Source organism: Plodia interpunctella, chromosome 6, assembly GCF_027563975.2.
Source record: "Plodia interpunctella isolate USDA-ARS_2022_Savannah chromosome 6, ilPloInte3.2, whole genome shotgun sequence".
NCBI classification, from domain to species: domain Eukaryota; kingdom Metazoa; phylum Arthropoda; class Insecta; order Lepidoptera; family Pyralidae; genus Plodia; species Plodia interpunctella.
The window spans coordinates 1,898,181-1,924,256 of NC_071299.1; the positions used below are offsets into that span (position 1 = coordinate 1,898,181).

General features: G+C 36.3%; 1 protein-coding gene across 7 annotated transcripts in view; it reads right to left on the bottom strand.

Annotated features, from left to right (window-relative positions):
* Positions 1–22: 22 nt before the first annotated feature.
* The window catches only part of Tet (Ten-Eleven Translocation (TET) family protein), a 114,793-nt gene continuing 88,739 nt past the window's right edge, over positions 23–26,076 (bottom strand). For 5 of the 7 annotated variants that reach the window (XM_053746125.2, XM_053746129.2, XM_053746128.2 and 2 more), the window contains 8 exons: positions 16,835–17,017; positions 9,803–9,887; positions 7,143–9,680; positions 6,880–7,019; positions 6,466–6,694; positions 5,996–6,274; positions 5,216–5,444; positions 23–4,962 (listed from right to left, as the gene is read on the bottom strand). In XM_053746125.2, coding sequence (XP_053602100.1) covers positions 2,691–4,962; positions 5,216–5,444; positions 5,996–6,274; positions 6,466–6,694; positions 6,880–7,019; positions 7,143–9,680; positions 9,803–9,887; positions 16,835–17,017 — 5,955 coding nt within the window. In that variant the 3' untranslated portion in view covers positions 23–2,690. The remainder of the gene's footprint in view (positions 4,963–5,215; positions 5,445–5,995; positions 6,275–6,465; positions 6,695–6,879; positions 7,020–7,142; positions 9,681–9,802; positions 9,888–16,834; positions 17,018–26,076) is intronic. The other 2 variants (XM_053746127.2, XM_053746124.2) reach the window with 1 other exon arrangement.

Here is a 26,076-nt window from a genome sequence, read left to right on the forward strand (position 1 = left end):
GGACAAAAATAAAACATGTGAATTCTTTTTAAATTATTGTATTAATAAATAATGGTAGTTCTATTTACATGACACATTCGATTACTCTTTTGTTTTGGCAGAATACAATAAAAATATTGTTACACAATAGTTTCGGCGGTACGCGCCGCTCAACACGTAAAAAACATTCACATCGGTAAACCCAAGTACAAAACTTAAAACATTTTTTTGGTTTAAATCCTGACAATACTGGTCGTTTTTGGTTTGAATGCTATCCTAATGCCAAGTTAACGAGGACTTATTTACTTAATGTTTCGAAAAAAAAACAGTTTTTTCCCCAATATAATTAGCGTAGCCAGGGAGGTGGTTATAAGGATTAATACTTCATTTTCATTATGCAATCTATTAGACCTAATTTGAATACAATATTATAGATATATTCATTTTTTTGGTGTCGAATTTTATAAAGATGAACGCTCATCCTAGCTACGCTCACGACACAATTTTCTTGCACGGCTAACTAACCCGATAGCTACTAAGCTCCTGTAAACAATTAACAATTTTCACACGATGACAGACGAACATACAAGCAGTCAAACACTCGTGAGTTAATGGTTATATCACAGGTTCCTAGTGTGGCCTAAATGATTTTACTTATAAAAGATGTTACATCGACTACAAAATTATTATTTTTTACAATTTGGTGTCAAAAGTTGCCTGTATAAATAACAATAGCAAGGATTTTGTACGGTACGGGTCAATTCCGATCGGGTTTGATTTTTATAAGTACTAAATTGGTGCTTGTATATCTACTGTTTCATAAATTAAATTTTATGATTTTTCATTTCTATCCTTTTTTCAAACCAGAAATGTAAGTTTTTTTCATTTTTAAGGCAATATAAAACCTATTTTTAAATATACCAACGTCACTCAATCCTAGTAGACTGGAATCGACCCATTTAAATTATCCACAAAATAATGCCTTTGATATGTCTAGTCACACTGAATTCACATGAAGTTGGCAGCTAGTACTGGCAAGAAAAAGGGCATTTTACCAAATGTACAAAAACAATGTTCAATTTAGGCAAATTTCGTCCAAAACTCAACCGAAGCGGATACAAAAGGTCGCCAAAATCGCACCATTCGATATATTATTTTTTTTCACTCCTACGTTACAATATATATAGACCCCGATGTCTATTATTGCTTAGTTTTATAAGTTTTGTTCTCAAAACTTTCACTTATAAATAATTTCACGTTCGTCCCAATAAATTTACCATTCAATAAATACGTACACGTAAAAAATATAAACTATATCAATAGTTTAATCTTTAAAACAAACTTTTACTTAGCCTAATTATATATTAATAACTATTCATCAGTATGTTTTCATTCATTTTCCATAATATGCCTACTTTATAATCTTTCCAAGCGCCTGAATTTTTTTCTGCACATATTCTATTCTTATAATGTATTTAATTATTCATCTTTTTATTGTATCTAATTTATAAAATTTTATCGTCGCGCTAAGTAAGAGTAATTTTAAAGAATAAGGTCACATTTCGAGTGGCAATGTAGGAAATTAGATTCACGATAATACCAACGAAACGAGTACTTATTATAGCCGAACATACAGGCACTCGATGAGAGTAAAGAAGGCTCCTTGAAACATGCTCAAAACAACCGCAATAATTTAATCGAGTCATAAAGCAAATATATTAAATATTAATGTCTACAGTAACACTAAATTATTACAAAGAAAATGATTCGATAATGGTTCACGTAATACAATATAAATAAGTTAAATATTCTAAAAAGTTAAAAATACACACATCCTAACCTAATAGAAAAGCACTCGTATGTTTGTAGTAAAAATACACGACGCGCCGGCTTCGCGGCCAAATTATAACATACGCCGAAATAATATTCAGGAATGGTAATTAAGGTTACAAAGTAAAACAACTAAAACAGACAAAGGTACAAAAATATCAATAAACACGATAGCCGAATGTATCCTCCGCCCCTCGGCCTCCGCCACAGGGCCACAACCTTTTGATGTGATGTTTTGTACTTTTGTTCTGATACGGTTACATACAGGTTAGTAGTTTATGAGATCATTGCATCGCATACAATATATTATGCGCTTAATTAGAAAACATCGACAAAATATGCAGACAAAACATACTAACTTCCCTATTTTTTACAGTGAAGTATGTAAAATAATTAAACTAAATTCCCAAAACGAATCAAGTCAACGGTAAAAACTAAAAATACGACAATATACAAAAATTCTACACAATTACGGTCATTCGACAATACACAATCGATACTAACATAGTAACATAAGACTAGCTGAAATGCGATAAACACTATTAACTTAAAGTTACATCTTTGATTAAAAAATCACTCGGTATAGCTTTAAAAAATACTACGTTAAAACGATAGTCAATTCCAATGTAAATGCTTAAAGGAATCTCGCTGTTAATTTTATCATAGCACATCGGACCGGTCCGCGCCGGCGAACGAACCTTAATTTTAAATCTATAAATCCAGGAACTACAAAATATTTTGGAAAGCACATGTCTCTCTAATCGACGATTAGATTAGATTCTACAAATCGAAAGGCAACTTAGACCTTAAAACTACGGAAGGGACTTCAATCCATCGTTTGGAAATTGTCGCTTATGTCGGGGCGCCGCCTGGGGCTTGTGTCAGGTGGCCGACTCCTGGTAGGGGCCCGTCACCGTGCACGGGTGCATCGGGAACAGCGTCGTCCACGACATCGTGGTCGACGTGTCCGTGCGCAACATTATCTGCCTGCTCTTCTTGGCAGCGTTCGTGGCTTCCACCAACGCCGCCAAAGTACTGTAACCACCTGGAATCGTGTTCTCATTATTCTTCCATTTCTCGGCATTTTGCCGCAGATCAGGCCCTGGAGTGGTCGCCGGAGACACAGAGTTGGAATGTGGTCCCGGCGTACTCGGAGTAGAAGGATTCAAACCCAGTTTTTTTAATCGCATTTTCTCCTCCCACTCTTCCAGCCCGTGCTTTGGTCGATTCAAATTTCTATGCTGATAGAAGACTAAGGATATTCTCGTTGGATTCATTCTATTTGGAGTCTTCACTGCTGTTGTGGAATGCATTTCGTGTTTGGCGCATTCGAATAAGACACTGCCGTGACCTAACGCTATAGCTACGCCTCCCATTTGGCTATCTTTGAAACATTCTAAATTTTCTGTGACGTCAGTCACTTCTCCTATAGGTTCCGCTTTGGGTGGTTCAGGTGGGTACGGGATGGAGAAAGCCGGTGGGTATAAACACCAGTTAGGAGACGATTGGCACCAATTTGGACTTGGATTTTGGTAAAAGTTTGGATTGAAATTGGGATTGTACTGATAACCGTACGAATTATAGCAATGTGGATTTCTTAACAGCTCCTCTCTTTTATATTTCTCAGCGTTGTAATATGCTAAACTGTTGTAGTCGTTGTAAGTTCCCTCATAAGGGTTGAAATGGCCGTAAGGGTTTGGTGGAAAAGGATATGCATTCGGCATTTGTGGATAGTTACCATATGCCTGAACAGGTGTTTGATTACCATAAGCATTTTGGTTAACAGATTGAAAATTATTTCCGGGAAATTCTTGTGCAGGCTTATTAGATATTGCCATATTCTGATTAACTTCATCATGGTTTATCGTGTAATTTGATTGAGGAGCTGATGTGGGAGGTGCTGTGGTATTTGTCAACCTGTTATCATATGGACTTCTATGTTCATAACCTTGACTGAGATGAGGTCGCTCCGATGGTGGATATGGTTTCAGAAATGTTGAATTTTCTGTACCGCATTCTGGTGGGTTGATATGTTGTGATCTGGATGGTGGTCTGGCTTTAGGTACTCTAAATAAAGAATTTTCATTGTCATTAGAGGACTGTTCTTTTAGCTTTGATGTTTCCCAGTTCTTAGAATCAGGTGACTTCCATACACTTTTGCGGCCTTCAGTGGAGTTCATATCATTATTTGGTGATTTCAATTCTGGTATTTGTGACGGGGCAGGTGACTCGGGTGTGCCTTGGGCATTCTGCGATATCTCCGTTAATCGTGGGGAATTAGGCATGTCGAATTCAGGTATTTTATTCATATCACCCGGTATCAAGTTATGTTTGTCTAATTCTGTAGTAGTTTTATGTGGTACTTGTTCCGAGTTAGGCGTTAGTGAGTTAGGTTCACTTCTATTAGAATCTGGACTAAAATTTGGCGGAATATTTAAATGTGCTGTAGTTGAGTCGGGGTCCTCTTTGACGACATTATTGAACATTTCACTGTTGGCAAAATCTGGCCATTGGTTTGGATTTGGATTATTCAAATGCTCCGTATTTGAATTATGAAATTGTTGATCCCTTTTTTGTAAACCAGCAGAGAAACTTGGCAGTTGATTTGGGTTAGCATTTTGACAATTTGCATCAACTACTGTTGGTAACTGATTTTGGTTATATAAAGCGTTTTGATGATGGAGATTGTAGCTTTGGTCATATGGATTGTAAGGTGAATCTAATACTGTACTCGATATTTGATTACTTTGGAGTTGAGCGTCAGTGAAGTTGTCAATCATGGTAGCCATGTCTAGTAAAGCCGGGTTACCTAAGTTCGGATTCATAATATTTTGATTGTGCATGTTTGGGTTTACGAAAGCGGAGTTATAAGAATTGTTGAAAGGCGATGGATTTTGGTTGAGAGCTGGAGTGTGCGCTCTAGGAGAGGCGCTATTTTGGCTTCTTGGACTGGCGTTGTTTCGCGTGTCATTTGGTTGGGGAGTGCGGGGCCCTGGAGTGGAGCACTGTTGAGGTTTCTTCTGGTTATTGGGGCTTTGAGTATTGTTTGTGGAAGAATTGTTGGATTCAGAATTTTCTTCGTCTTTCCGCTTCTTACCGTGACGTCGGCAAGGTTGAAGAGGCACTGATCGCACACGAACTTCCATTGGATATCTGGAACGTGAGAGAATATCATGTTAAACATATATTGTTTTCGCTGTCATTTGCGTAGCAGTGAAATTTTTACTTTTAATTTAAGATCATATTCATATGAGGTAATCGCCAAATTAATTTTGCATAAATACGGTAACTGCTAATTGAGAGATTTCCTTGGCACGTATTAGATGTTCTTGAAAAATACTGCAAAAATCTAGTACCACACGAGATAATGACGGTTTAAAGTAAAAGTTTGTACATCACCACTCACTTGTCCAAGATTTCCAGCGCCCCGTTTTTTATCTTCTCTTCTTGCCCGTCTTTCGACCCAAACTCATCCGTCGTGTCCAGGACATAGAGTGGCAACACATGCAATTGTTCATCCGTGGGTTTTTCCAGACTTCGATGTCTTGCCAGTGTGACGACAGCGGTACAACCGTTATTCATGTTGTGCAGGTCGCGATGTGCGTGAGCGCAAAAGTCGATGCACGCCGTGACACCTGGATAGTCAAGACTTCGCGTGAAGTTCTTGAAATATTACGCTTATGCATGATGTTACGTGGTAATTTAAATATAGCCCTTATTCTGCTTATCTATACTGGTATAATTAAATTGAAGATGATGATTGACTGTCAAACGTACTAATAAATCTATGAAGCTACCGCACAGTTTTTATGAAGCATTAAAGAAGATGAAAAAGGATCGAAATTGGAAAAAGCTGCGGGAATCAGCGTATAATACAATAATGTAACAATAGTCGTTATGAAAATATAGTGAGGTAGTTTGATGATTAAGTGTGTTCTACAAAATATATATCGTAAATAATGTAATATCCCCGACAATACGAAGGCAAATAATCTCATTAGATAATTTTATATTAGCTTTGTATTTTAAAATCACGTCACTAGGTACTGATAAGTTGTAATGACTAATTAAAAATATACCTACGTTGAAATGTCATCAAGGTTATTTAAAATAATTTGATTATAATTACAGAGTTATAACGAAATGTGTGATGATGAGTTTCTACAAAAAATATACTCATACTTACCAGAAAATGGTCTTCCAGGCTTGAACCCCAGTCGGCAATCAGAGGCTTCTTTCTCAAATTGGCACTGGTTTTCAAAGGATTTTGGCGCCAAATTCATGTACAGTGGACTCAACAGTGTTGCCAGGACGTGCATTCGTTCTTCGATCTCGCTCTCCTCAGTTTTGACCGACAGCCGGAATTTCCGGACAGTTTTTGAACGGGCGTATTTGCATCCATTGTAGTACATGGACCAGGAGCAGCCGAAACTGTAGGAGGCGCCGCACGTTTCAGGATCTAGACCTGAAATGGAGGACATAAATGACGTTCATTGAAAGCGTTTTAAGCTTTAATATAGATACTCGTATACTTTCCATGGATAAAACGAGGGCTGACAGCGAGCAGTTCACTAATTTATTGTAAATTATGTCTGTAAGTCATATTATCGAGCAGGAGAGGTTCGAGGTAGAAGTGTGCCATGAACAGTAATTTACCTTGACAAGCACAAGTCCTGTTCTCATTAGTAGCGCACCGCCTGGTGGTCGGCAGACCGTATCTGTTCAGTTTGTGAGATAGTAGCGTGTAGTCCAAGTCTGCTTCGGACTGCGGTATCCCCTCCCACGCAACCAGGCAGACCACTATCCAAGACGTTGCGCATTTGTGTCCGTTCCTGAATTTCACCACCACTAACACTTTCTCTGTGTAATTCGTACGTCGAATTATCTGCGAAGAAAATATTATTGTTATTTACATCTGTGGTTTCAACGAATTATTAAATGATTTAACTGTTCATAGTGTTGAATGAGATACGTGATAACAAACAAGCCATGAAGATTAATTATTTTCCTTTATGTTCAGATGAATTAAATGAATATAAGTATTTAAAAGCTGTCGATCCATACACTCACCCACTTAGCCATGGGGCAGCCTTGAGGAGATTTGCCTTCTTTACCCGTGTAACATATCTTCTCTATCCTTAATTCCTTTCCTGACAGACCAGTGCGAGCTTCTAGATCTTTCCTAAGCTCTGCTAAGGACGATGCAGCACCTGAAATGTGTGTATTAAAAACGTGTAATAAATCGTCAATATATTTAAAGAAAATATATTTAAAGTCAGCAATCAGAAGGATTTTCAGTATTTGCGACGATTAATTGGAAAGAAAATACCAACCTAAATGAGTATAATAGCTGCCAGGCTCTGGAGGGTTTTTATCAGCAGGAAAACAATTACAATCAGGCACTTCAGTTCTAGAATTATTGCGTAATCGTTCTAAATTATCCAAATACTCTTTTGAGTAATTAAATTGATTTTGTTTGGGATCTTTCCCCATCAATTCTGGCGTTGGCGTATTTGATTTTGAGTTGCTTTTAGGATCTGTTTTATCAACTAAGTCTGGGTCATCTTCTAACACTTCATCTTTGGTCTGAAACCCTGGACAAGCACCATCTCTCAGATGCTCTGGTGGAGGATTTTTAGTAGATCCTTGTCGACAACAAGAATACCCAATTTCATTTTTTATAATTACTGGACCACCATCTCCTCGATACATATACGGTTCGATTCTAGGTGGTTGGTTAAAACTCATGTTTTTGTATATTTTGTGGCCTGGCGGTGAATGCTCTGATTTGATCTGTTCTATATAATATGGTGGTTTGGGTTCAGCTGGAGTGCTTCTCCCAGAACTTCCCCTACTTTCTGGTTCCTTCGATTTCACTTCAATAGGATTTCTATTGTATTTCTGGAAACCAATATTCTCATGTAATCTAGGAATTTGATACATTTCTGACATTTCTTGTCTTTGGTCATATGGATAGTGCGAAAAATTTTGGAAGTTCTGGGATTTTTGCCCAAAATTTTCTTGCTTAATCGTGGATATTGGCGGTAAAACGGTGCCTTGTTGCGGTCTAGGAACAAAGCCATTTGGATAGTCCCTATAAACATTATTTGTATTTGTTTCTCCTTGCTTTGGATACAAACTATTTATTGATCGTTGATCATTTTTTAACCTCTCGTCCTTTGGATACTGAAAATGTTCCGGTGTTTCTAATTTAGGTATCAAAGGTGCTGAGGGATGTTTATATTTTGCATCGTATACTTCCCTTTCGTAAGGCCTTCTTTGTGCACTTGTGTCGCGCGCCGGCGCGTGTACTTGTTGTTGATTCATTTCCGATACTGGTCCGATGAGCATTTTTGATTGGAAATCTTTGCTATCTTGCTGGTTATAACTATCACTACCATAAATTTCTGCATATTTTTGCGCTTCAAATGGTACATTATGGAAAGTACTGAATTGACTTCTCACATCCGCATAAGGCGGTAACTTTTGAGGAGCTTTGGAAACGTTCTTAGACATAGCGTGTTTATCAAAACCTCTTTGGACTTCCGTCCCTCCCTCCCATACGTGGTGGCCACCACCTCCGAACTCGCCCGCGCTATAGGCTTGGACGTTTTGTGCATAATTACCAGCGACAGGATAACCTTGTTCGCTTATGCGGTAATTATCTCGGAGATGGTGGCTATACGATAAAAAATGACCGGTAGTATTTCTGTCATCATTGACGGAGACTACCCCGCCCTTTCTATCGTCTAGCACTCGAGGCGGCCCTTCTCCTGGATCCCCTTTGTCAGGTGGCGTGTTAGTTCCATCTCGAGTATGATTTTGTTTATTTAATATCATCGTTTTCAGCCTAGAGTTCAAGTTAACCCTATCTGATTGTGAAAACATCTGCTGTTCTGATTCTTCTTGCCTCTGTTGTTGCATTTGTTGATTTTGCAGCTGTTGGTTTTGATGATTCTGAATCTGATTTTGAATTTGTTGTTGATTCTGCATCTGTTGTTGTTGCTGTTGATTTTGCAATTGTTGTTGTTGATTTTGAATTTGTTGTTGCTGGTTTTGCATTTGTTGTTGGTTTTGCATCTGTTGGTTTTGAATTTGCTGCTGTTGATTCTGTAGCTGTTGGTTTTGCATCTGCTGTTGATTTTGCATTTGCTGTTGGTTTTGCATTTGTTGGTTCTGAAGTCTTTGGTTATGTTGCCACTGCCTCTGTTGCCAGTCGTTCTGATTTTGCGTTTGACCGTTCTCTCTATATTGTCCGCTTGTATAGCCGCCCGGATACCCGTTACAATCGAGTGAAGCTCGCGGACCGTTGCTCCCCTGCAGGTATCCAGGCTCGGCGTTTCCCGAATGCTGTCCATTAGGCGTATTTTGTTCTTGTCTTTCGCCTTCGTTGCTGGTGTCTCCTGTTCCATTTTCGGGATTTGAATACTCTTCTGTTGGATCGGAGTATTCAGTTCTTTCATAGTTTTGCTGGCTGACTGTGTAGACTGGTGCAGCAGATGTTGGCACTGAATTTTGGTATGAGGCGGCAGATGATGGTCGAGAGTCGTTGCCAGCGGTGACGCCTGGAGTGGGGGCTTGTTGCGCGTACTGTTGCTGGTATTCCGTGGTGTAATGCGGAGCTCTTGGTGATGGGACTGGCGTGTACGCTCCGCGGTTAGAAGGCGGCCTCTGGGCCGGGACCGATTGTACTCCAGCTTGGTAGTAAGTATTGTTGGTGACGTCAAAGGTAGTGGCGACATTCTGGACGGTGTAGGTCGTGTTGGCTTGGTAGTGGGGCGACGTAGCGTACGCTGTGTGGTTGCCTTGGTAGTCCAACGTCGTCTGACCAGTTTGCGTTGGCAGTTGCTGGATGAATTGATTTTGCCAACCTAGAAAATTGATGATATTTATATTTTATTTGCATTAACAAAAATAATAAAATTCTGACCATAAGATATGTTTGCTAAATTATTTATTAGTTGATGATTCTTATTAAAAAAAGTCAATTTACCTTGTGAGGGGTCCGTTTGCCAGGTGGTGGGGAACCTATTGGGATCGCCGGCGTAGAAAGGCATCGGAGCCTGCAACAAATAGACCTACAATAAATATAACATTAATTCCAAAACGAAAGATTAAAACATAAAGTTAATAGAGGGGATAGTGGGTTGTATTATTTAATAATAAAATTAGGAAAAGTAATAAAATAATTATAGATAACAATATTTTGTTGTGCTGTATCAAACAGTGTCATTGGCGAAACAATTTCATTAGAACTATGCCCGAAACAGTTACATTGGTGAGGCATTTTCGTAAAATTTCATGAATTTTCGGTAGATTAACAACGGTTTGTTATTAAGCCTGAAATTTACAAAAGCTAATGAACATTCTCGTCCATTTTTTTAGGTCCTAAATCAATCGTCATGTAAAGCCACGGGACATCGCTAATGAATGCAAAGTACAGATGAGTAATATTTACACAATACTGTAATCGCGGTCGAGGTCTTCGTCCACTGTCATATAATAACCAGAGTATAGAACAATATACAGTATGTAATAATCCAAATATTCAGTTGAGCATTTCTAGAACGACGTTAGTTCTTAACAATTTACTGAATATACGGTACAAGTTGCGCCCCGGGGCTTCGCTCCCGCGGGAATTTCGGGATAAAATGTGCCCTATGTGCCTATATTCCAAGTTGTATTCTACCCGTGTATCAAATTTCATAACAATCGGTCTAGTAGATTTTGCGTGAACACATTCTCTGAGAATGTGTATTCTCACAACTTTCGCATTTTAATATTAGTATGATTATTAATTTATTTTTAATTAGCGACTTCCCGTCAAAATTACAAGGTGACTAATAGACATAATATAGCTGTTAAGTGACAATAGCATTCCCAAAGAGGGTTGTCAGGCAGGCGCCAGGTGGTAAAATCACAGCCGAATCTTAAATAAAAATTGGTTTGTTTTTGCTACCTGTCCGGGCTTCGTAACTTCACAGCCCAGTATGAAATCGGGAAATATTGGGATGAGTTGTGTGGTGTTTTTTAGTTTTTAAAAACGAATGTCATCGAATTTATTTAACTTTATTACATAAAGGCATGTGGCTTATTTTCCTGAGGCTTTTTCTATCAGTCAACCAATAGGTGATGCAGATAGAAAATAACAATATTTTTGGAGTGAGTGCAAATAAGATAAATATTTAAACGGACTATACAATAATGAATATCGTCTTCTCGGTTGCTTTCGCAGCTGTTTTCTTCCAACGAACGGCTGAGGTAGCTCAGAATCCGCTATAAAATCATACTGACTAGATTATCGACTCGAATCCAATTTCACATACGTATTTTCATATACGCACATTTGTAACAACAAATTTCACACACTTTTCTTTGTTTTACACAATTTTGAGAAAAAAAAACTTTCTTTTTCCTTCTTTTCTTTTTCATTATTATTTTTTTCTTTTTCAAACATTTTTGTATACATATAGCAATATTTTCAGCATATTCGTAACAATATTTTCGTGTGTTTTTTTTCTGTTAAACTCCTCAATTTGTAGCACTAACACAGGTGGCACATGCGGCCGCCGCTCGTGTGAATTGGCCTAATGTTTGTTAGACGAGGTCGAGCGTTGCAAAATACGTAAATAAAGTTAAATCTTACACTTAGCTCGGCAATGAACCATTTCGAAGTAGGTAATCACTACATAAGACAAAGCTCTCCAAGTTTGTCTGTTTCTAAGCTTTCTTCTTTTGAACCACTTAACAGATTTTGATTTATATATTATTAGAAAAAAAAACAAGAAACAATAATGGTAAGCCGATCTGGCATGATTGGGACCAACACTGTTCAAATGAGTTTCTTTCGGCATTTCTTCTCAGCAGTGGTCGTTCCGAAATGCCAGTAGTTTGTAGTTTGTGAGAAATAACTATAAATATAAAAAATGACGAGAAAAAGTGCCTGTGAAGGTCTAATTTCCGAATAAATGATTTGAATTTGATGATGTTTTCACTGTTATTTAGACACTTTATTCCCGAGGACACATATATAAATGACTCCGTGCGTAGCCGGGTTAGATCGCCATTTTATTACTAAGAATAAAAAAATATATATTGGCTATATTTAGTCTAACCAAATGATAATGGCATCTGAAGATATCTTTTTCTGAGAAGGTACTTGTACTCGGACTGTCGTACTGTACAGTCGACCGCATGCGTCTAGATACATGCCGCAGTAATGCGGGCGAATTTGTAAAGCGTTTGGGTAAGTTTAGGTGGTTGTTAAACTTAAGATATAAATAAGAAATTATTCTAAATAATAGCTAACTATATGATGGTTATGCCGTTCTCGCCTGGCCCTGGCAGAAGGGGCAAACTCAAGAAATGCTGGTTTGATGTCGTCAAGGATGATATGCGTGCCAATGGTCTGACAACTAGGGATGCCGACGACCGTGCGAAGTGCAGACGAAAAGGTAGGAAAGTGGACCCTGGGCCCCGACGCTCAACGGCTGGGAAAGGAACTGGGAATATGCTCAGATGAGAGAGAAAGAGAGAAATATGAAAGAAATTATGGGTGATGATTGTATTAAAGAGGGAAAGGAATAATTAAATGTCAGCACGACAAGATTACATGAATGTAATAAAAAAATATTTTACAACGCGATGCCTACGTAAAATATGAAATTACCAAGCCGCCATAAAAACGAAATTTTTAATCAAAAATAAATTCCGGGCTAAAAGGGCAGGTAAAGATGTTTTTTGGCTTTCGAGAAATGTGAAATTATTAAATTACCTTAGTCTAAGTACTTTAAGTTAATATTAAAGCGGCGGATCCAGTGGCTAACAGGCCTGCCTGTGATCAAAGCTCCTAGGTTCGAATCCTATCTCATGCTACATTTTGTACCCATTTTAGTAGTTTAGTTATACAACACAATAAAATCTGACTCATGTATTCAAAAACCACCAATTGTGAAAAAAATGTCGTGAGGAACCTGCACAATGGTAAACTGTATAGTTTACAAGTAATGCGAACTGTAACTAAATGGCGGTAGCAATAAAAGTCACGCCAGATGCCTTTAGGCAACTCGCATATAATTATCAGTGTTAGCAATATCACGCTCGATAAGAAAGAAGAAATAATTTTATTGAGTACATGGATTATATTTTTTTATTGAATCACCATTATAAGGTATGTAATAAATGCCATTTAAAAATTTAGGATTTTCCTACATCCAAAAAGTATTAATGTTTATTTGAAAATTCAAAATTTTAGTAACATCTTAATGAAAGTTTTGTGTTGCGTTATTATTATTATTATATTATGCGTTATTTATTATTTATTATATATTTATTACATTAATTATATTTGAAGTGTAACTGAATTTAATAAAATAAACAACAAAGTAATATTTTGTGCCACAGCATTTTTCGGCTCAAATGTAATTTTAAACTTTTTGAAATTAATTCCCGAGATGAACATTTGCTTGAAAATTGCTAAAACTTGATTAAAATGAAGAGTTTAACATAATATTTTGTATGTAATGTATTTATGCCAAACTTTGTGCTGTCAAGTAATGAGACTATAAGATTACAGCTTTGTAAAAATTAGGGTGGATTACACCAGATAACTTTGACGTTAACTTTAACCGTTGCTTAGATAAAATGGTGTACTTTGTGTTTCAGTTAACGTTAAAATTGACTTTTGCAACTCATCCTTACGGTGTAATTTTAATTTTAGTTGGATTGACATAAATTATGCACGCTGCTCCCACGTTTACTCAATTGATGAAAATTACGTTTTAATTGTCAAAGTTGATCGTAACGTAGGTAAAGTTATACAGTAAAACTAGCGCGCGGCATTTTTGAACCCCTTAAATTTCATAAATATCGGCATAACGGTTTAGCCTTGACAGTTTAACCGACATAGAATTTTTATACTATTAGTATGGATTATGGATAAACTAGTTGCATTTGTATACTTCTTAGGGTTCCATTCCTCTAAAGGTAAAATGCGCACACGCATGAAATTCCCGCAGGAACTTTTTTTAAGAAGGTTTTTAAGGGATAAAAGGTAAGCTTAAACTAAGCTCTAAATATTATGTAAATATTTTTGAGGTAAACCTTGAAGAGGTAACAAACTAACTTACAATGAATATATATATATAATGGTATAAAAAGTACCCTATGTATTATTCCAGGTTATATTCTACACGTGTACTATCATAACAATCGGTCCAGTAGTTTTTGCGTTAAATAGTTACAAACATACACACATATATACTTACAAACTTTCGCATTTAGGTATAATATACTAATATTATACCTAAATTATTAGGATAGGTCGATTTTTCGACCTATTCGAACACACAAGTTCTCCAAGAGATCTTTGTACAGCTTAGATTCCCGAATTAAGGTTTTGCTATCAAATGAATTTAACTACAATATAATATTTAAGTTATAACGGCAATAAAGCGACCGGTGAGCAATAACGTTGTTTTGTTTTAGCAAACGACGCCATAACTCACGATACGATAGCCAGTTTAATTATTTATTGTGTTGCTAACAATGAGAATTATTTTGGAGTCTGTGTGTTTGTAACAAATTGATCGTAACATATTTTCGCCGTGTTTGAAATTGTTTTGGTATCAATGAAAATTGGACTTTATTTTCTTGGTATAAATAGGAAACTGAGGAAGACAATTCAATAATATGTAATTTATTTTGTGAAAGATTTTATGAGCTAAGCAATGTTTAAGTGTCGATTTTTGTAATTTCAAATATTTTGCAAGTATTAAAAACATTTCAAAAATATTTTGTTTTAATATACTTAATATAGTAAGTAGCTTTTAAGAATTAAAATCTTTTGTTTTTAACTGTTTATTGAGTACTTACATAATTATATTTAAAATTATAAATAAAAAATATTTTTTAGTTCTCGAAAACTTCGTAGAAGGCAAAAATTCAAGTGAGTAAATTAAATAATATTTTTTTATGTCTCGAAGATGTCGAGTAAAGCAAAAATTACAATTCAAAATGTTACAGTTACCAGTTCTGTTAAAATTCATCTAGATTTCGATAATACATTTTGTGTACTTATAGGTTTATTTTGTGTTTTAATAAAATCATCTTCCTTGGAACCCTGGGAGGTGAGTAATTCAATTGTTTCACCACACAGACGCGTCAGGCACGGTGCCAAACGCGACGTGCCCGTTTTAATAAAAACTTGTCCAATTTTGAACCCAGTGCTAAAAAAAATTTGGTTTTATTTGAGCAAACAGAAATATAGTACAAACATCGTAAGAGTAAGTGTAAATTTGAAAAAATAAGTAGGTATTATTTGCCCAAGACAAAAAAAAATGTACCTATTTTTTTAAATTGTTGCAAGAATTTATCTATCTTTCATTTAAACACACAGAGATCATATCTATATCAAATATATGATATATAAAATAACTCATTAAAATGTTTGAGCTCAGAAAAGTAGCTCTCTTTCTTAGGAAAACGTTCGATGTTTCATTTTATTTTGTCACAATATCATTGGATCGAAGCTATATAATGAAAAAAAAAACAAAAAATTTCACTCGAAAATTTTACAACAAAACAGATTGAATATAAAACTTAATATTTTACAACTCAATTATAATTATCAAAAGTGGCTTTATTTCGCTATATTCTTGAGGAATAAGGCTCAGGCATAAACAAATTAAATAATCTCTTTTGGGAAGAAGACGTCGTTTATTTTATGTTCGAAAATTGTGCAAAATTCAATTTGAACTCGGGGCGGGCACCGAAATTACTTTCTTAGTACGCGAAATTACTTTATTTGAGGAATTGCTTTTGTTTATTCACATGGCAAAGCATATTTAATTACAAAATTAAATCATCTATTTTAAGGAGGCGTAAATAAACAAACGCACCTAATGCATAGTTTATGGAAATTAGAATTATGTAAAAAATGGACTTACACTTATTGCTTTTGAGTATAAGGCTTTTTTAATTTTTCTAAATAGTGATGACTATGGATCGGTGTCTATTAGACTCAGTTAGAGGCAGTGAATCGGAAGCGTTTCGATAACGGTACTTCATTTTAGCACGAAGAATTACTCTATGGCCAGGGTTGCCAATCATCCATAACTATTTCGTATAATTATCAAAAGTCATAAGACATTTTTTTATTTAACGTTTTTTTTTAAATATAAACGTTCTTTCCTGCCAGTTAACCGTCAGAGTGATGTAGAAAAAGTAGCGGTAAGTGCAAAATTAATGAACAAGATTTTATGTTTCTTCAACAACAGGCTTTAAATGCTTCAGTTCCTTTTGTACTATGACGGGAAGCCAACAACACTTGACAGTTGATTACAAAATAAGATTTTAATACGTATTTTGCACGAACAATTAATTTGGAAATCTATAAGACAACCCTAACCAATGACCGTGAACACCAATTGGCACGTAAAATTAATTTGGCTGGTCATTTCCTTGTTAAATTGAGTAAATATTTTAAAGAACACGGAAACATCGCGTAGTAACTTTAGTGACGTACAGAGCTCATTTATAGAAATCAACATTAATGATTGTTTGGTTACTTAATACTTGGTGTCAATATATGTAGGTCTTTCAAAGCCGAAATGACGTATTACTTTTAGATTATCATATTTAGGTCAGATTTTCTAACAGTAATAAAGTTTGACATGGAATATGTGAAGAGAGTGTGTATCTAAGAGGAAGCTGTGGTACCATATAGAACCTTCAAATATGTCTTCCTTCTCAGATAATCAGATGATGGATACGGTCTTAAGGTAAAAGCAGAGTTGTAAAGGAACCCAGAAAGATCAAGTACGAGATAAAACATGGCGCGAGGTAAATAAAGCCTTGGCCGTTGATAGGGCAACAATAGCATTCCCAAGGAGGATTGGCGTTAAGCAGGCGGCTTTTTATAAAATTCCAGCCAAAATTTCCACATTTTATTTTATTTTTGCGTCACAACGCTGAACACGCGCAGATGAGAGATACATTTACAGATATTTAATCTGTATAGACTTACCATGGGTTGACTGGGATGCTCCTGCTTCATAGCTGGCGTGGTGGCCGGGGCGGGGCTGGGGGCAGCTGGGGCTTGCGGCGCGGGGCTCGGAGACGCCGCTGCGGGTACGCCGGGGCTGAGCCCGACGCCGGGGACTGACACGCCGGGGACGCCGCCGCCGAGGGGTTTCCTGCCGCGGAAGCTCTGCGAACAAGGAGCGGCTGTTGTAGCAAAAGTATTTGTGACCTGAGAAAGGAAGTGCGACTTTGCTATTTAAATCTCACCGTCGTCGAGTCGTTTCGAAGTGAAATTCAAAATCTGAGGGCGAAGTGCGGGTTTGCATTTTCACTTCTCACCATCGAATTGATTCGTAGTGAGACCCAGCGAACCAATGACATTGCAATGTGGTTGTCGTTGCGTCACAATGGCGCAAAGTGATTGGTTCGCTGTGTCTCATTTCGAATCGATTCTTCGCCCACTGGTGTCACTTGTCACTATCGAGTCGATTGGAAGCGAGATGCAGCGGACCAATCAGATGGCGTGGTCGATACGTCACAATGGCGCGCTGTGATTGATTAGCTGCGTCTCACTGCGAATCGACTCGATGGTGGGATGTAAATAGCAAAGTTGCACACGCATACAGCTCTGTGAGTTTCTTGTGGATAACAATCGCTTTGACTTCGACTGCGAGAAAATTAGCTATGGAAACGTCGAACGCGCCAGTATGGCACCTCTCGTACATGTCGTAAGACGCGGTTGCCCTAGCGTGTGCATAGGTTTTCTTTAACAGTTTTAACTTATTGTCTCCTTGGAGACATTCCTTTCAACCATCTATTCTATTCTTATTAAAAATTTATATATTTTCTATTATTTAAATTTATATATTTTATATTATTAATAATTAATTGTAGCTCAATTTAGTGTATCCTGTTCATATTATTATTTATTATTATATTATAGCTTTTGTTTAAAGCAAGTTAACTTGCATGTTATACAAAATCCATTTCAGTTAATCATGTTATCATTATACGAAATATTCTATGAAAGTATATTACGGGAAATCCCCGGTCAATTTCGATAATGCACCGTTCAGCAAAGTAATAGTAGAGCAAGAGGAATGCTACCTCTACAAGTATCGATTGCTTTCTTATGAAAGTTAATACAGCGGTCTATACTTTCCTGTATCAATATAATTCATTAAATACGAGCAAAGCTTATGATATTACTCAACTTGATATACAACAAAATATTGGAAATAGAGCGCTAAGTTTTGAGTAACAAAGTTCAAAATTCTCTAAAACAAAGACTAACTTTTCCGCGTGAAATGGGTCACAAGCTATTCACGTCATCTTTCAATTTTTCAATATAAAATCGCTATTGGTCGATGCATTACCTATTTGTTGTGAACTAGCTTTTGGCCGCGGCTTCGCCCGCGTAATTTTGTGGCTTCGTCCGCTGATAACTTATTTATGGTCTATTTCTTGGATTCCAAGCCACGTATAGCAGTGAAACTTAAACCAGATTTTGAGATCTGCTATACAACTGGCATCAAATTCCACCCAAAATTTTATGCGTGATGCGCGAAAAAGACATACATACAGACAGAAAAATAAAATAAAAAAAATTGTTTTCGGTTCTGTTAGTCCCATAAAGACCCTCCATACTTATTTTTCTTTAATATCTCCTATGTACAGACATAGCTCATTTATAGTTTTATTATATGTATATATGATATTAATTGCATGTGTGTGTGAGTGTGTGTGTGTGAAAATATATGTTATTAAATATCTTTTTTTACAAAAACAACTTTAAATAACAAAGTAGTTTTTATTTAAAAAAAATGTAATAAACACGAGTGTGTTATTATAGATTTAGTTGATTAAAACCTAGTGCAGCGTATAATTTTGTATTATGTAAAGAAAAAATAATTATAAAAAATGATTGTCCATAATAAACTCATAGAAGCACTGGCTGGTAATAACTGGTTGGCCGTTGTTTGAACGGTAATGCGGCTCATCTATCTCAATGATCTCTTCCTTTTTTGAACCTAGCGATCTGATTGGATAGCAGGCAATAATATCATTCGTAATTCGAAATTGGAATAGAAAACGCAAATTACAGATTGAATTTTTTAATCTCGCTATGATTAGACTAATTTGAACTCAGCTGAGTTTAAAAATGAATTCTAGTTTTATTTTCAGTAATAATAATATAATAAGTATATATTTAATCCTGTTTACCTGTTCCGTTAATTTAATAATTCATTTTACCATTCTAAATAGATATCAAAACTAGCTGTGCATCGGGGCTACGCTCCCGTGGGAATTTCGGGTTCAAAGTACCCTATGTGTTATTCCAGGTTATATTCTACCCGTGTACCAAATTTCATAATAATTCGTCCAGTAGATTTTGCGTGAAAGAGTAACAAAGATACACACATACATACACACCATCCTCACAAACTTTCGCATTAACGAAATAAGAGACATTTCAAACACATCTGCCATGAAAGTGTGTAATTAGATCATAAATACGAAAGAAATTATAGATGATGTTCATTCACCATGCATTCATGGGTGAATAACTTTTTTGCTAGCTGTACTGTACAAAAAGTTAACGCAATTTTAAATTTCGAATTCGAAAATTAAAACTACAAAAAATCATAATTCAATTATATTGAATAACAAAGTGTAAAAATATCTCAGCTATTCCGTTTAGCGCACCATTTGGAATAGCACCTATCCGGTTAGGTTTAGCGCAATAGACAATAATCGGGTGCGATTCGAGTAAGAAATCAAAATGTGGTTATTAAGTTAAGTTCACTACGAGAGTAGTCACAAGTGATGTAGTATATTTGTTTTGAAGACTTGAAATAAATAAACTAGATGTTCGCCGCGAACATAGACCTCGTGAACACAATAAATTTTTGATGTCTTTTTATTAAATTGTGAATATTTCAAAAACAGTAGTTTTTACCCGATTTTGATGCCGCACGAACTTAAAAATTGTATTGTCAGATCCTACATACCTTTTAAATTTCATCAAAATCAAACCAATGGTTCCTACCTAAATAAGGGTCCGTTAAGAACCGTCCGAACGGAACCGTTAAGAAGCGATTTGAAACGGCGCAATCCCAAGTGGTGCGCTAAACGGAATACTTCAAATATCTTACAATTATAGCTTGTTCATTAGACCAGAAAATCCTCAATACTTGGGTATTGTACCTTATAGAGAAATATTCCACAGTAATCTATCACAATAGTTTTTTCGTCTTCGATCGTTTACCGAAACAGGATATTTATTTTTTGTTGCGTTTGTTAGTTATCCTTAAATTCTTTTGAGATTTAAGAAAGAAACTTATATAAGTTTATTAATATTTATAGTTTACTATGATCGATTGAAGTTACTCTATGCAATAATGTAAAATTACTTTTTTTGCTGTGTATTGAAAAAAAAAAAACTTACAAATTAAAACATATTTGCCAAATGTTAACAAAATTATAAATTAAATTGTATTGTTTCGTGCATAAAATTTTTCTGAATAAATTAAGTAATAAAATACGTTAAATTAGTAGACTGCATTCAATCCTATTGTCACAGGATAAGTTCCACATGCATTTTACGACAATACTAAGTCAAAAGCTCGGACAAACTTACGTACACAATAGGCTTTGTGGCCTGAGCTTTTGTGGAGAACAATCGCTTCTTTAGGCTTTATTTGACTGTCTTGGCTTATTACTACGTAAACTTAGGAAGAACTGGGTTATTATTTTAATTTCTTCCTTATCCGGCATCCTAGCTGAGTGACAAATGTGGCAAGACAGAGTAACGAATGATGCGACGCACATGCTTTTTTTAAAATATTGATTTTAACTTATGGTCTAAATTATCGAAAAGTCGTAGTGGCATTACGAGGTCCGGCCAGCAAATCGTCTTGTCGTAACGTACTGCGTTACGTCGATTACCTAGGACGTCGGATTATATCGCAAGAATTGGTTGGCTAAGTTTTCTCATATGAAATAGTGTGAATTGTTCAAATAGTCATAGAGATTAATAAATATAACTCTAACGATGACTCTAGCAACGAACAGTCCTAAAGGACAAACTCTACAAAACTTTATGTTAAATTTCACAAAAACTTTGTAATAAAGAAACATATTTTTTTCAAAAAGTATACAGTAAAAACAGACATTGCTTCGTATTTTAGGAGTTGATCGATCAGACAAAATAAAAATTGTTTTTCGTCCTAGGTTGGCTTATCAGTTCAAATGTTTATTCCCAAGGATGACCCAAGTTTACATCGGGTAGTAATGAAAAAAATCTAATCACTTCGAAAATTAACTTCGTAGTTTAAGTAACCTAAGAAATTAAGGCAAATTCAAATTAAAATCATTTATTCAGAAATTACACCTTCACAGGCACTTTTTCTCGTCAATTTCTACATTTATAGTTATTTCTCACAAGCTACAAACTACTGGCATTTCGGAACGACCACTGCTGAGAAGAAATGCCTAAAGAAACCCATTGAAAGAACAGTGTTGGTCCCTAGGCTCGCTACATAATGACTTAATCATGGCACAGAGTAAGTAATTCAAATGTACAGACGGACAACGAGACGATTTTGAAAAGTTAAACTAACTAAAAAATTTGAGAGTTTTCACACAGGATCAGACCTAAAGGAAAATAAATTTAGGAGACCTTTGCTCAGGAAGTGAGACACTCAATTGAAATGAAATAAAATTGACATTTAAATTGAAAAAAATTAAGACGATTTATCGAGTTTAAAAAGCGACAGTAAATTTGCAAGTTCATGAGATCACGCTAAAATTCTTACATTGTGGACTTCGGCTATATGAGATTGGGCCAAGGTTGCCTTTGATCTTTTTGGCTCCGTGTCAAAACGTATAAATTCACATTTCAATGTGAAATACGGATTAATTTCGCCAGAGTTTAGATTGTTTATTCTAGTTGTTGATTTACTGGTTCCGTTTCAAAATCGTTAATCTTTTACACAAATCGTGAAATGCCAAATATAAATCTAGATACGTTGCAAAAGTGTTATGCCGGCTATAGACTATCGCCGAACTCAAACAGGACGCGAATGCGCGAACATTGTGCAGTTTGTATATGAGCTTTTGTTCAACGCAGCCAGCAACGTATGTCGAATCTGAACGATAAATGTATAGTCGGCATTACAATTTTGTACTTTACAAGTTTGGATTACCAGGGTTATCTCTTACGGAATTATTCCAATAGGCTTCACATTAAAATGTAACAGAATATACAATATCATAAACACCACTAAGAGTGTCGACGTCAGGCAGGTCAGTCGTGAAATCAGAGCTGAAAATTTAAAGTATATTTTTTACTCGCACCCGGGCTTAAGGACGCCACAGCCTAGAATGAAAAGAATGAAACTGGGAACACGCGATGAGAGAGTGAGATACATTATCGGAAATATCTCATCCTTGTTGCATTCTTAATTCGTACGGGAATGGACAGATACCTACGGATAGCCTTTTTTCTTTTGATCTATGCGATAGACAGATGGACATTAATTAATGTGTACCCTGACAGTTGATAGAACGCTAGTTATAAAATTACCTAAATAAAATATAAGTAGAAAATTAAATAAACTTATAAAATACTGAACTCATAAACATGGCCGCTAAAACGGCGAATAAAATTGAAACATCGATAAAGTTAATAGGAAAGCGAGGCGTAACCACGACCTAATTAGATAAGCTATCAGACTGGCTTCAAATTGATGGTGTTCCAGCCAAGAAATAGGACAGCGCATTAAAATTCAAACGAGAAATGCACTGAAATTGAATTGCGGAAGTAGAACAAGTCTTTATATAAGAAAATAAATTTAGAAAATATGTTTTTGGTTGGCGAGCTTTTATTAACAGCCAATATTTATCTACGAGTGTACGGTAGCGTCAAATTAAAGTCGACTACATAAAATTTTTATTTATATCGATTCTGTATTTAAATTTTCCTTTCTATACATTTTTTAACCTGTTCAGGTCTCCCCTAAGTCTTTACAAGCCAAATCCAACCATTCCTTCTTATTTACCATCAATAGTTTTATTTACCATTAATTAAAAAGCAAAACTTGTCGTCAATATAGTTTTTAATAAAAAAAAAGTAACATGAAATTTCATATTGCAAATTTTAATGAGTCAGAAGAGGCCAGTGAATGCAAAAGATGTACAGATGTCGAATCCTAGGCGGGACACGTGTATAGCAGCTATTCTTGGACCAAGCGGGAGCGGTTACACAGTCCAAGTTATAGGCAAAAGCGGCGTTAAACCAAAAAAATGTAAATGGCTACAATAACTTTGAAATCTTTTCAAAATATACTACACAGAACTTCAAACAATTTTCTGTGTACAGTCAACAGCACCTACCCAAAGTCACCGCTATTACCATGCCATAGAAGCTCATGCACGGTAACTTGATGTGCTGTTGACTGTACCAGTATCTTTATCGTCGCGTATCTCACTACTCGTGGCTGTAACGCCCAAGGCCCGCATAACAGTAGTTATGATGTATATTTAAAAGGTAATATCTAAAAAACATGAAGCTAGTTCTGTCTTAAACATTTTTGGTTCTAAAAAGTTTTGGTGGCTTATAGCCTTTTCGCTTCTTGTCCTTTTCTGTTAAGTTCCAGCTTAACAGAAAAGGACAAGAGGCGGGTCCTCAGACCACACGCACATAGTTTTTTCCCAACATTAGTATCTATAAAGATAACCTTTTATATGCAATCTGTTCATCGTAATGTAGACTCCACGCTATAACCGAACTCGGACAGATGCTGACGCGAATGCATGAACATTGCGTGGTTGTATGAGTGATTTTATTTACCGCAATGAAAAACCAGCAATGTATACCGAATCCGTCAAAGTTTGTCGAAATATTCGCGGATACACTCTCATGCCTTGTAACACGCCCTTTCTATAACATCGACGATATCTTCATAGCGGTCCCGAACCGAGGATGTCTACAGAACAGTCGACGTATTCCTTTTATGTCCACTTAAGTAAGTCAATCGATTTATCTTATCGAGTGATCGATGAGCGATTACCGATACTGAATTAATATTGGATGTCGTTTCCGTTAGTTTTTAGGGTTCAGTACAAAAAATCAAAAAACGGAGCCCTTATAGGATCACTCGTGTGTCTGTATGTCTGTCTTGCGGGTATACACAAACAAGACGTTTTATCGCTTGGCCATTTTCAAACAAGACTACTCTGCAAGCCCGGGGTCAGCGTAAAAAACATTAAAATTTTTAAAATTCGTTCGTCGTCAACCCTCCTTGAGAATGCCGTTGCCTATCACCTATCTAGGCTGTGTCTTAGTCGTATTGTACGACATATACGGGAGGATATGGAGTGGTCCTATTCTAGGGCGGAACCACACAACTACGACAAGACTGATCGCCGCCAATTTCCCGCAATACAGCCACATCTGCCGCCATCTTGGCCGGCTTCCAGAACATCACGTGTGCTGGAAACATTACGGAATGTCCTACACCCTTATCGTAGGACTTTCCGGCAGAATTGCTGAACAAACTTTTGACCATTTTTGATAAATGAGAGTACATTATTTATTAAATGTAAAAATCTTATTCTCAGTTTATATTGGCTCTGGCCAGCAACTTTGTACGCTTTTATTTTCATAGTCATAACATTTTATCATCGATATCTCGGGATCTAAGCAACGTATCGCGATGAAATCTATACCAGATTTTAGGTTAGACCTTCCGCTATATAACTGTAGAAACTATTGTGGTGTGTGGCCCCGCACAAGGGACACATGCCCTAACAGCTTATAGGGAACAATAGCATCACCAAACAGGATTGAAGTCAGGCAGTCAGTTATATATCATCGGTCGGCTTCCGGGCGTCACAGCTTCGAATGTAGCTGGGATCACACGATGAGAAAATTAGCATTGGTAAGAAAATTATTTTACTTGGGGCAAAAAACATTCTACTTGGGGCAAAAATATTTTCTTTGTATTTATGTACGTATGTTTGTAACGCGACTACTTTCGGGCCGTTGGTCCGATTTTGATGAAATTTAAAAGGTATGGATAAGGATATGCCAATAGAATTTTTAATTTCATTGGGCATCAAAATCGGTTCAGTCGTTTTTGAAATATTCACAATTTTGTAAACATTTATCGTGTTCGCGAGATCTAAGTTCGCGGCGAACAAATTAGTTACAGTGTTAACAAAATAAATATTAAATCCATGAACACTTTAGGAATATAACGTTCCTACTTAAGCTAAATCAAAGTATTTCCCACACTTCTCAGCAGTGTACAGTTAAATTCACATCAAGTTACCCTTCACTGACCTCTATGCGGCAGTGTTAAAGGCGATTTTGCAATGAACATGGGGAGCTTGACGTCACTGCACTGTAGCAAAGTTAACTTGACGTAACTTGACTGAAGTTGCATCCCCGTCTCTAGTTAGACGTTGAATTTAATTCATATTCATGATTTGCAAATATTTAATAGAATTTATTATAGTGTGTGGTTCCGCCCTAGAAGGAGAGCTAAATAAAAATGTTGCAATATATTTTGTTCTCGAACAAAAGATTTCAACGAACCTCCAATTGTAACTAAATTCTTACGTATTATAAAACAAATTTATACGTACGTACGTTCATCGCGCACAGACAGACAGACGTGTCTGTCTGTGGTCTGTCTGTGCGCGATGAACTCAAAGACTACTGCACGGATTTTCATGCGATTTTCACCAATAGATAGTGTAATTCCTGAGGAAGGTTTAGCTGTATAATTTATTATATTGTAACCCGAGCGAAGACGGGACGGACCACTAGTAATTTATAACAGATTACTTAATAGACAATATAATATATGATACTAAATTAAGATTCATATTTTATTGTCTCTTTGTAATTAAATTTTTGTAGTTCGATGTCAAAAGTTATCATACTCGTATGTACCCGATTGACACTTGTAGCTATTGAATGAGCTAAAAACTATCTTCGTTTATTTTTGAGACAAACTCTCTCCCTCCATTGCTGTCTCTTAAAAAGCCAGGGAATTGAAGGTTCCGCTATATTTTTATGACCGTCCATCTGCTTGACTTTAACCCTCATTAGCAGTGCTGTTATTGCCTATCATGGGATAAAAAGCCCTTCACAGTTGGTGAAGTCCTCTTTTATCGCATAGTCGCCACGTACTACATTCACATTGGTATTCTCGGGCGGGAACCACACGCCGCATT